The sequence below is a fragment of the Aptenodytes forsteri genome, unplaced genomic scaffold (assembly GCF_000699145.1).
Source record: "Aptenodytes forsteri isolate BGI_AS27 unplaced genomic scaffold, ASM69914v1 Scaffold485, whole genome shotgun sequence".
NCBI lineage: Eukaryota > Metazoa > Chordata > Aves > Sphenisciformes > Spheniscidae > Aptenodytes > Aptenodytes forsteri.
The window spans coordinates 306963-318852 of NW_008795525.1; the positions used below are offsets into that span (position 1 = coordinate 306963).

Genomic DNA, 11890 nt, shown 5'->3' on the forward strand with positions numbered 1-11890 from the left:
TCGGTGTCCCACTCCTTGAGAGGCATCGGGGCTGTTTCCCGCCCCCTACAGCCCCCCTGCATGCCACGGAGGTGGGATGCTCCAGGGATGGGGGGAGCACATGGGGGTCGGGGCACGGGGACCCACTGAGGTCTCCGTCAGCTCCTGGGGAGAGGACGTGGGAAGCCGGTGCGTGGCTGCTCCTCCTCCCGTCGGTCTCGCCGTGACCGGGGTCCCTCCGGAGAGGGGCTGGGAGATGACAGTGCGTGTGGCCACGCAGAGGGTGGCTTGTGGTGGGGGAGCACCCGCTCCATCCATCAGCTGTTGCCCGGGCACCGCAGCCAGCCACCATGCAGGCAGGCACCTGCCCCAGGTCCTGCATGGCAGACACCCCATCCGGAGCACCTCAGCATCCCCTGTCCCCCCTGCTAGCCACCATACCCCCAGCCTGGGCACCAGCCATACACTTGTACCGATGGTGATGTTAAATTCCCATCCAGGTGACAATTAAAATGCTGTAGACGACCCCGACTGGCTGGGGCTCCCGGGGAGGGAAGCCGTGTTGGAGGGGGCTCCTTGCCACCGGCAGCTGTTTCCATGGGATCCATCACTTCTCCAGGTCTTTACATGGAAATACGTTTTTATCAGTGGTGCCTAACGTTAATGTCCCAGCGGACACCACACGGGGCCTCACCACCCCCAGCAATGCTGGTTACCTCCACATTGAAACCTCCATCAGAGCCGCGCTCTGCAGAGCGGTGTTGATGGGTGTTAGTTACCTTTGTAGTCCTTTAAGCCTTTGTTGGTAAGTTCTAGCTCACCCCAGTTGAGTTTAGCAGGATTTTGGTGCTCTTCCTGCCTGCCCGGCTTCCTTGGGCACTGAAAAGCTCTAACATAAACCTGACAGATGAAGTGAGAAAATCGCCCAGACAGCGCTGCTCCTGGTGTCACTGCGGTCAAGAGTTTTGATGCAGCGTGACCATCTGGGCTGGCGTCCCTGCTGGGGGGGGAGGGTCCCAGACCAGCACCTCTCTGGAGCCTGCGATTGTCTGGGGCACGGAGCCGTCCCCGGCCCCGGGAGGGGTCTGGTCCTCTGCTGCTGCCACCACAGAGCTGCCAGACCTGCCTTGCATGTCCTGGGTTGGGGGGGGGTCTCTCCATCCCACCTGTCCCTCGCAGCACAGGGACTGTGACTGTCACCAGTGGTACAGGGGAATGTGGTCCCCCGCATGGTGTGGTGGCCATTGCACACAGGGCAGGGTCCTGGTGTTCCCCACAAAGGCTCTTCGTGGTCTGAGTGCAACATCCCTCGTCCTCTCCTGACCCTTGGTGTCTTGCTGGCTCCTGCTCTGTGGCACGGGGACAAGTGTCCTGCCCATCTCACTGGAATGCTGCAGTGCTACGGGGATGGGCAGATGGGAACAAGCAGCAGCGTGTGGCTTCATGTCCTGCCGGGAGCCACTCTCTGCCTGCTCCACTGCCTGTCCCTGCCGAGGTGTGCACGCTTGCGGCCAGCCAGTGTCCCCGATGCCCGTGGCATGTTCCAGCCTGGCACACAACCGCCCTCTCCGGTGTATTGGGGCAGGCATCCACTGCCGGGCTGCCCAGCGCTGCCCTGTGAACAGAGGTCTCCAAATTGCCTTTCCTGCCCCAAACAGCCCTCTGGCCCCGGCACATGCGGCTTCCCAGGCAGGCGGCAGGCAGCTCTGCAGGCACCGGAGCCCACAGCCACAACAGCATTGGTGTAAAGCTGGGAGGCATTTCCCACTGTCCTGGGGAATATGGGGTGCAGCATCAGCACCCCAGAAACTGCTGTGCAGGGGACCAGCATATACACCTCAGCCGGGGGAACTGTGGGGAGATGCCGAGATGAGCAGAGTAGAAATGATGATGGAAATGGAGCGTCCCCGGTGCCACCCAGACCCCTTGGCAAGATGGGGCCCCTCTAATGAAGCGCATGTTAAGGGAGCAGAAAGTGGCATCCCCTGTGTAGGCTGGGCATGTGCCTGGGGACAGTGTCCAGGCTGGGGTTGCAGCTGGTTTGATGTGGCCTCCTGGGCTGACGCTGGGGCTTCACGTAGACAGTCTTCACGACGGATCTTCATGCAGGGGAGCAGGAGCCGCGCTGGGCACGGGGGACGTGCAGGAGGTGCAGGTGAGGAAAGTGCCTGCCAGCCCCGGGAAGGAGCTCAGTCCCTCCAGCTTGCTGGGAAGGAGCCGAGGGTGAGCTGCTGCGCAGTGCCGATGCCTCCACGGGGACTGGGCACCGGTGCTGAGGGCTCCAGTACCCCAGGGGGAGCAAAGGTCAGGGACCAGCAGCTGGTACACATTCACATGGGCTTTCCCTTGACTTTCCACTAGGAAGCAATGCAACAGAGATGGGAAAGAGAGACCAAATGGGAATGCTGCAGAAAGTTGTGGGGGTCCACGGTCACAATGCTGTTTTCATCACAGGATGTAATGTTAACGCACACCCATAACTGCTGCCAGCGCTTTGCTTCCCATTCCTCCCCTGCCCGGGAAGCCAGAGCCACTGTGATGGGCACTGTGCACCGAGGGCAGCTGTGGCGAGGTCCAGCCACACTGGGAAGCCTTTGCCTTTTCCATGCTGGATGGGATCCAGGTGTGGAAATGGCTCAGCGTGGGCGGCTCTTCCCTCCCGCTCCAGGCCCTTGTGCCGTTGGAGGGACCGGCTGCACCCACACCTCCTCCAGACCGAGGGCATCCCGTGCAGGCACACTGCCACTTCCCTGGGACGCCGTGCCCGGCTGGCACTGCCAGGAGAGCCTCTGGGATGCCCTCCCACACCTCCTGCTCTGGCTGAAGGAGATGCCGCCTGCCCGGCCCAGGTATTCACCATCCGTGCAGTCACTGCGGTGGAGCCTGGTGGCCTCACGTCCATCGCCCTGGACTGGGTCCTTGCTGCCTCCAGCCCACCCAGGCTGAAATCCTCGGGGTTTCTGCCCCCGTCATCCCCAGGAAGCTGTTCCAGACCTCGCAACCCTGGTGCTGAGGCTTTTTTTCTGATTTCCAGTTCAGATCGATTTGTGACCGATTTAAACTCATTCATTTTTGCTCCAAGATCATGATCTAGCTGAACTGCACTATGTTTTCCCCATTCGCCCTGTTTTCTCCTCCTGTTTACTCTCCGTGGTAGTTATAGACAGCAAAACAGGCTGGACAGTAAGTTGCTGCTCCTAGAGTTGGCTGTTGATTTCCCCCGCTATTTTGGCAGTCCTTCTGTGACCCCACTGGGGTTTGAGTTAGCCTCTCTGGTACCTGGGATGCTGAAACTGCAGGTGCCGTTCCAGGTGAAGTCCTGCCACTGCCCTCTGCAACAGCTCCAGCACTTGCCTTCAGCTAATATGAAATCTTTTGCAGTAGGCACCCTGGAGAAATTTTTGCCCTCTTTTTGCACATTTGTAGCAGACAAGATACTGATATACAGAAAAGCATCTTTTTGTTAGTCTGCAGAGCATGGCCTTGTTCCACATACAGTTAAATTTAATCTCAGTTGAATTAATCCCATCTCCACCGTCACTTGGTTATTTCTGAGCAATAGTCGGCCCTTTGTCTACACTGGCGGTGTCTCCTGGCTTTGCCTCTTCCTCCTCCAGAGCTTGCAAATGCGTTACCAGCCACACCTGCTCACTATGCAGCCGGCAGAGCCGGCACCAAAAGCATTCATTTTCCTAATTCATAAATAACCACTGCTAAATATGAAATGTTCTTCTCTCCCCCTTTCTGAAACGCCAAGGCAAAGCGCTCTCACAGCCCCCGCTCGGGCTCATGCCGGCAGGCAGCAGATGTGCCTCCGTCAAACAGGGAACCTCGGCAGAAATTTTGCACAAAGGCTTTATAAATACCCTCCCGCTCTGAGGTGGAGGCGTGTTTTTTCCATGCCGTATGCGTGAGCTGTCAGACTGAGCGCTGGTGTCCCTCCGCACTGCAGGAAGATGGTTTATTATTTGCAAATATCTCAAAGCTGGTTTTGAAAAGATGGGAAGGATTTAGGGACGTGTTTGGTAACAAAGCAGAGTGGCGTAGGGCCCTGGCTCACTGGTGAAAAACGTTCCCTCTGTGTGTGACAGGGAGGGAACGAGAGCTTTGGGGACGGTATTTGTGCTGTTTACTCCCCGCCTGAGCTGGTTGGATGCTCCTGTACGGCAGATGCTTGACTTAGCAGAGAGGATGAGGTCGGGCTGGTGACAGCCAGTCCATTGCATCCCTCTGTGGGGCAGTGGGGATGCCAGGCAGGACAGTCGCGCCGGGGCGAAGCAGGAGGGCAGAGCACGAGCCGCCCTCGTCCCATGCGGATCCAATTCGGAGGTCTGGGCAGCCGCAGGAACTGAGCCCTGGCTTTACGCGTGGTCGGTGGTTTTGAAGGCATACCTGGAAGCCCTTGCAGAGAGATGGCTGAATGTCTGACAGTGGGCTCCAAGATGTCTCTCCGGTTGTCACGACGTGGGTGCAACACCTCGCTCTTATATTTGCAGTCGTAACATCTGCTTGGTTTTATTAAGCACCAGTTCCGTCTCCCTAAGGGATGCTGCCTTGAAGATGTGAGCCAGCAGGCTGATGCCTGTGAGTTTGAAAACCACGAGCACGTTTGCTGTGATCATATTGGGGTGAAGGAAAAGTTGTGAACCTCCAGCTGCTGGGGAAGGATCCCTCCAAGGCCATTTTCAGCAATTCTCATGCCCATCACACACCGTGGCCTAGACTGAGTCTTGGTTTGCGGACTGGAAGTCGAGCTAAAATAGTTCGTGCAACAAGAGGCTGCCCCTGAGGGAAGCTGTTCAAAGTCTTTTTTTCCCCCATCTTTGGTTTCTCACAATCATAACTAATTTTTCTTACTTTTCGAGGTGAAGGCACGTGACTGCAGGGTCAGGTATACTCTCCCCGTGTACGAACACGAAGACTGAATCAAGCCGTTTTTCAGCCGCCTTGTGTTTAAGCTAAGCAGTTTGGCTTCTCAGCTCCAACTCCAAGACGATTTCCAACCCACTTCTGCACGTTTTCCCTGAACCTGCACCAGGTTTCCAAAGCACTTTGTGGGGCATTTCCACCAGCGATGCTCTCACATGCCATGCACGCTCGGTAGAGCTGCCCCGCTGCTGGCAGACCGTCCCCGCTCATGCAGCCGGGGATGCCGAGAGCCGCAGGATTGCGAGTTCCCTGGCGGCATGGATCTCGTAACGCGGGTACAACCTGGCAGCAGGTTTCAGGAACAGCCAGACAAGCAGTTGTCTGCCTGGGGAAGATACACAGCTTTCGTCAGTGGTGATTTCATATTCCTTTTCTGATAACTGGCAATATTCACCCAGGAGGACAGCTTCTGCTAGGATCCGGACAGACCCTTAGTTCCAAACTATTTAATATTTTAAATCAATTAACAGATATATTTGGAAATCTACTCACTTTGTAACCTACTTACTCTGTGATTTGCTGATACATTTTTAATGACAACGTTATGCAATTGCTAAATAAAACTCCTTCCAGAAGTTAATTGGCCAGGATCTATTTTCCATTAAAACCAGGCTGAAGCATTAATTTCTTTCAGCAACCTTTAAAGCTTCATTGGCTGAGCTGCGTATGAGATTTTTCTGTGTCTGTACATGGGATCAAAACGAAACCAGCTCACCGCTAACGACACAGGTCATCTCTTGGTGGCTTAAACGGGGGCCGTGGCTGGTCGCTGCTCATCCCACTGCCCCTCCGCTCTGCCCTGGGGTCCGTCCCCTCACCCTGACACAGGTGGGAAGGGCCCCTGGTCTGCTCCAGCCTCTCGCTGCCTGCGCTGGGGGACCCGAACGGCACCCAGCGCCCAGACGTGGCCGCACCAGCAGCGCAGGGCTGCTTTCGAGACACCATCACAAATATTCATTGTGCCTGTCTGGATGAGCAGTGGCGATGGAAGGTTTCCGTCCTCAGAACAGACCAACACCGTGTGCCTCCGCTCCAGCTAATGAGAACGTTTATTGGATGTGCCTGTCGATGAGCAGTGGCGATGGAAGGTTTCCGTCCTCAGAACAGACCAACACCGTGTGCCTCCGCTCCAGCTAATGAGAACGTTTATTGGAGACGCCGTTGGTGCAATTTTCAAATGTTCATAATTTCTGAAAGCAAAAGGAGCCATTTCGTTTAAACCGCCAAAGACAACAAGGTTCCTCATGCGGAGTGCGGCTAAGTTAAGCTCTCATTTAAAACCTTTAACCATGTTCACTGTAACTCTGGTGAAATTTTGGCTCATAATCCGTCACAGTGAAAGCAGTGAAATTTTTTCCCCTGAGCCTTTCTGTTGATTTGAAGATACCTCAGAGCAGACACCAGCCCCAGTGAAAACATTCAAAACCGGACGGCCTGCAGGCCTACTGGGGACTGATTAGAAGGTGTAATTAGGATTTCCAGAAGAGGTTTGGGGATACTAGCAATGTAGCTTTATCTCTTCAAAGATAAGTGCACGGGTCCCACTCAGCTCTCAAGTCAAATGCCTTTGGTGTGACGACTGACACGGAGAGCCCGGTGAGCGGAGGCTCCTCCAGCCACCGACGGGTGCGTGGAAGGAGGGAGGAGCAGGTTTCTGGATCGGGGAGCTGCTGGTTGAGTGGCCAAGCTGCCTCCTCATCAAACACGGCCACACTAACGAAGGGGGGGGAGCAGATTTAACAACGAGGCCACTTATTCCCACTCCCCCCAGCTCCAGGCCAGGCCCCCTCCCTCGCCTCTCGCTGCTCTGGTTCAACTCACTGAACCAGCAGAAAATGACCTGGAGAGAAGAAAAGCTGGCTGTTTTCTGCCTGGTTAGTGAGCGAAACCTGCTGGGCAGGAGATGGAGGAAGGGCAGCGAGACCCTCTCCGCTCGACAGCGGCAAGCCACCAGATCAGCTCCACCGGGTCGTGCAACCGCCCCCAGACGCTGCTTAGTCTTGCTGCTCCTTCAGTAGCTTCTGAGCAAGCTGGAAGCTGCCTGATCTCTCTCCTCCAAGAGCTTCTAAGGGACAGGTTACACACTCCTGCAGTGGCAGAAGCTGACGTGCTCTTGCCAAGAGTCGGCAAGCAGAGCCGCGCTGAACACTGGATCCCCAGGGAGCAATTGCGCTGGGGAAGCTGCTACAGCACGCCAGCGGGACACAGACCTTCCAGAGTTAGTCTTGCTGTCTGTGGAAGTGGTGAATAATTACCATTTTACCTAGACCTGCTTGGTGTGGAGGCAGTGACCGAGGCATCCCTCAGCCGAGGTCACGGCAGGGCAGCAGGCTCCTGCTGCGATGTGCCCAGCACCTTCCCAGCACAGCCGCAGATGACGCCATCCCCGAGGAGCTGCCCGGGCCAGGGGCAAAGCCAGGCCAACGCTCTGCCAGACAGCCGCACTGCGAGCCCTCCTGCACCCCAGAGTCCCCCCGAGACCACCACCTTTCCTGCTGCCCTCCCATATGTGGCTCTTGCCTGACTCCTCGGCACCCAGGGATGTGCCTCCAGAGGTGCTCCCCCGCTTGCTCCATGGCTTACCCATTTCAGCCCTTGCCTCGGTGACTTCTGGAAAGCACCGGCCACCTCCTTTTCACCGGTCTGGCACGACCTGCTGCCTCCCGCCCGCTCTGCCCCAGGCGGACGGCACAGCTGAGCTCCGGGTGACAGAGCAGAGGAGCTGACGCACGTGCTGCTCCAGCACCGACACACCAGCGAAGCTGCGACATCCCCCAGCCCGGGCGGGAATGTCAGCTCCGGAGCTCTGCCGGGATCCTGTACCACCAGCTGGGCCCCTGCTCCTCCTCTTCCCCCAGCCCTGATCCCAGCCTCCCACCAGGCTTGTGGATTTAGGCAGAGAAACCTCCGGGCACCACAACCCCACGCGGACAACCCCCCCCGCAGCCTCGTCTGAGGGTCCCCACAGGTAACAGCCATAGCACGACTGCGTGCAGACATCGCAAACAGCCACCCGGACAGACCGGGCTGGTTCAGTTTGACACATCCCCGTCAAGATAAAGAGAGAAAGAGTTCAGGCAGAGCCCCGTGGAAGGAGGGGAAGGCTGCTGGGAAGCCTGGCAGGCAGGGCCCTTCCCGCACAGACAGGGAAAAGCCGTCTGACCCGGCTGCTGCCGGAAACATTCACTCGTATCCTAGTGAAAGCTGACCCAGAGTTTATTAAAAGCTTTCTGATCAGTGGGCACTAACAAAAACATCTAGGTACAAAGACCCATGCAGTGCTGGGTCCTATCTTCACTCCATGGGACTGACAAGAGATTGGCTTTTTTGGTAATGTCTCCAGCCCGCCACAGAGCGAGCACTCCTCCCAAATCCCACTGAATTCCCCCCAGACGTAAGCGGACATCCCTGCCACAAAGGTACAAGGCAGCAGGAACCAAAAGCTCTCACACAAACACTAAATTTTCGCAAGCCAGACGCGTGCTAATACAGGAGTCACCACGACGCAGCGTTTTCTGCAAGCTGTGGGGCACCAAACCGCTCCCACTGCCCTTTCCAGCACTAACTCAACCGGCAACGCTGCCAGAGCCAGCCCTGGGTTAAGGTAATGCTGCCAGCTGAGCTACGCGGGCTTAAAACACTGAATTTTGACTGTTCCACCTCTGGTTCTCATCATACACCCTCTCCTGCTGCTCCACAACAAGAGTTTCATCCGTACTGGGTCACGCCATCGCTCCCTCCCGGCTTTTCCCCCGAACACGGGATCAGTTTCCTACAGAAGGGCTTACTCGGTTTCCTATGACTGTTGGAACCACAAGGAACTATCGCCTCTAAAAAAAATCTGCAGCAAGAGCAGTTTCTTTAGCATTAATTCCCACTCCCTTCAGCTGCCGATGCACCACAGCCTTGGACACCTTGTGTGTGAAAACACCACACGGCATCTCTCTTTAGATACACATTTAGGATTTCTGAGAAACATCTTTATAGTCACAACTGCCTTTGTTATCACTAAAAGGTCTTACATCATTCTAAACCGTATTACCACGTAACCTCCAATCTGTTCCCGCCTGCAGCTATGCTGGGGAGGAGTGAAATGGCGTACCAGAAATCAGTATTGCACTGGAAAGCCCCAAGAACTCTCCAGAAAGTAACTAAAAGCAGCCAGAGCGTGTCCCCTTTCCCTTTTTTACCGCACCCGGGTTCTCCACACATTAAAAATCTGTCTTCAGCCTGTCCTGGAATACAAAGCCTGGGAGAAGAGCGATGCACAGGCTGTGTGGGGGCTGGCTATGCCGCACCTCGGACGGCTCACGGTACCGGTCAGGTTGCGTGCCAGCTCCGCAGATGGGGACCGTGGCCCTTTTCTATCGAAGGCACAACATTCGCTCCTTCTCCCTCACCCAAACTCTCGTAATTTCTGAACAGAAAACCTGGAATTTCTGAACCAGTATCTGCGTAATACTCTCACATTTTCCGCAAGAGGTGCACTCATCTCGCCCACTTCCGTAGTCCGATGAGTCCGCACGTGCTGTTGCGTCCCCACGCTATTTATTTCAGATTACAGACACAGGGTACGTTTTTACAAAACTTTTATTTGTCCTGCGTATCTTCCTTACGCTGTTTTTAAAACTTCTGGAATTGCTTCTTGGTACCAGCAGCTTTTGTGACTTTGAGGACATTGAACCGGACAGTCTTGCTGAGGGGACGACACTCTCCCACGGTGACAATATCCCCAATCTGGACATCCCTGCAAAGACATCAGTGGTATTTCAGCGGTTCCGAGCTTTCTGTGTTTACACGTGGCTTGCTCTGTGGCACACACGTTGCCTTGCGCGATGCCATCGAGTAACACAGCACAGAAAGTGACCTCAGATACCTTTAGTCGTAGAGCAGGGTGGTCTTATTTTACGTGCTGCAAAGACGAGCGTGCCTAAAAAGCAGCAGTCGCCCCCCCGCAGCTGCCACAAGGCCTTGCGAGTCCATCGCTCCACACTGAGCTCCAACTCGAGACAAGGCTCAACGCAAGCTTTTCAAGAGCGGGATGAGTGCCGAGCATTGAAGGGAAACCCTTCAGAGACAGGGAGTTTCCCTCCCAGTCACACACAGGCTCAAAGCACTTCAGCAGAATCAGCTGCACTGCAGTGCCAGTCCCGGTTTTTCTGGAAACCTGCACTCCAAAGACGGGCTTAGGAAACAGGTGGTAGACAAAAAATAACCATCAGCCTTTGAACCTGGCCCCTCTGGCCTCAGCGTTTACTTCAGAAACATCACAGTTTTTACCCTTTCTTGAGTACTGTAACGCTGTAATGGTGTACGGTAACAGGCAGACTGACCAGAACCTGTCCTACGGTTCAGCAATTGCCACCGGCACTGTCAGCAGCCCCCCTCACCAGCGGGGGCTCTGAAGACCATCGTGAGTTTAGACATCACCACCAGTAAGCAGGTTCCAGGTCAGAAGCAGCAGTAAGACTGCACGTGCCACACTGACGTGCACACTTAGCGTTAGAACTGCAGGTTCCACAGAAAAGCCGAGTTCAGCATTATAAACAGTATATATAAACACGTATATGGGACATTCGGAGCGCGTCTGGCACTGCCACACGCCTCCTCTCCACGTGGCAACGCTCCCCCCCGTCACCGCGGGGACTCGCACGCACCTGAAGCAGGGGGAGAGATGCACAGACATGTTCTTGTGGCGCTTTTCGAAGCGGTTGTACTTGCGGATGTAATGCAGGTAGTCCCGACGGATGACAATGGTGCGCTGCATCTTCATCTTGGTAACCACACCTGGGCGACAGAAGCGGGGGGACGTGACAGCGATGAGCATAAGGAAGCACACACTGACCAGCGGTAACCGGGCTGGAGAGTTGGGTTGTAACTAGTAGAGGACAGAGATTTTTACAAGAGCTATCCAAGAGGATCAGCAGGGACGAGTGGTATCTGACACCCGAAGGCAGTACCCTTCAGTTCCAGTAATTTCTCCCTATCTACCTCATTAATAAACTGTAAACACGTCCTTTCAGGGGTGCTCTGGGACCCTAGTTCTACCAGGATAAAAGGGCTTTCTCACTGCCAGGCTACAAGACTCCAATTTGTATTACAAAACAAATTATTTTTCTTGTCTTTTTGAAGACCCCTAAGCACACTGTAACACCTTTCCTAGAACCAGTGCTCCCTGCATTATCTGCTACTGTACTACATCAACATCTGCACCCCAGAACAGCACGTCTGGAAGGATAGCTGCCAGCAACTGGTCCTTTCGCTGGGCATCAGCAAAGCCATACGGCACTGTCGTCAAAGCCCCTTCACCATGAGACTTGGAAGACCATCGTGAGAGAACAGCATCATGTGCAGCTCAAGGACCACAGCGGAGTTCCCAGGCAGCTCCAGACCGACGCTCACAGCTCGTGGGCTTCGACTGCTTACCCGCTTCAGGGCAGTCACGGGACCACGCCTGTACCGTTACTCCTTAAGGAACCTTCACAACTCACCTGACAGGATTCGGCCACGGATAGAGACATTACCAGTGAAGGGACACTTCTTGTCGATGTAGGTGCCCTCAATCGCCTACAAAGAGAAACGATTGCCAGCATTTGGATGGACAAACAGCTCGGGCAGCACCGAAGCTCAGCAACCGTGCTCAGCGGAGCCACACCTACGCCAGCCTACGAGCGGACACACTTGGCAGGACCGTCACGGCCTTTGGGGTGCGGTGAGAGCAGATGCCGAGCCCGAGGAGCACGACCAGGAGGGGGGCAGCCCTGCCCCCGCCTGGGTCCCGCAGACGGCCGTGCCTTACCTCCTTGGGAGTCTTGAAGCCCAGGCCGATGTTTTTGTAGTAGCGGGGCAGCTTCTCCTTGCCACCCTCGCCCAGCAGCACCCGCTTCTTGTTCTGGAAGATGGTGGGCTGCTTCTGGTAGGCCCGCTCGGTCTGAGGGAGGGAGAGAGGGCAGCATCACCGGCAGCTCCGGGTCACGGCACC

General features: G+C 55.7%; 1 protein-coding gene across 1 annotated transcript; it reads right to left on the bottom strand.

Annotated features, from left to right (window-relative positions):
- Positions 1-9480: 9480 nt before the first annotated feature.
- Positions 9481-11843, bottom strand: RPS11 (ribosomal protein S11). The gene is made up of 4 exons (XM_009281980.2): positions 11708-11843; positions 11400-11475; positions 10566-10695; positions 9481-9655 (listed from the first exon to the last, which is right to left on the bottom strand). Exons 3-4 carry the CDS (start codon positions 10679-10681, stop codon positions 9532-9534), a joined length of 240 nt encoding a protein of 79 aa, XP_009280255.1. The 5' UTR covers positions 10682-10695; positions 11400-11475; positions 11708-11843; the 3' UTR covers positions 9481-9531.
- Between the last annotated feature and the right edge of the window lie 47 nt (positions 11844-11890).

What these genes read in the sequence shown, in the direction of transcription:
- RPS11 (XM_009281980.2), bottom strand. Translation starts at nt 10,681, where the DNA reads ATGAAGATGCAGCGCACCATTGTCATCCGTCGGGACTACCTGCATTAC. An exon ending in CATCTCTCCCCCTGCTTCAG is followed by an intron (nt 9,656 to 10,565) that starts GTGCGTGCGAGT and finishes ATGTCTTTGCAG; the next exon opens with GGATGTCCAGATTGGGGATA.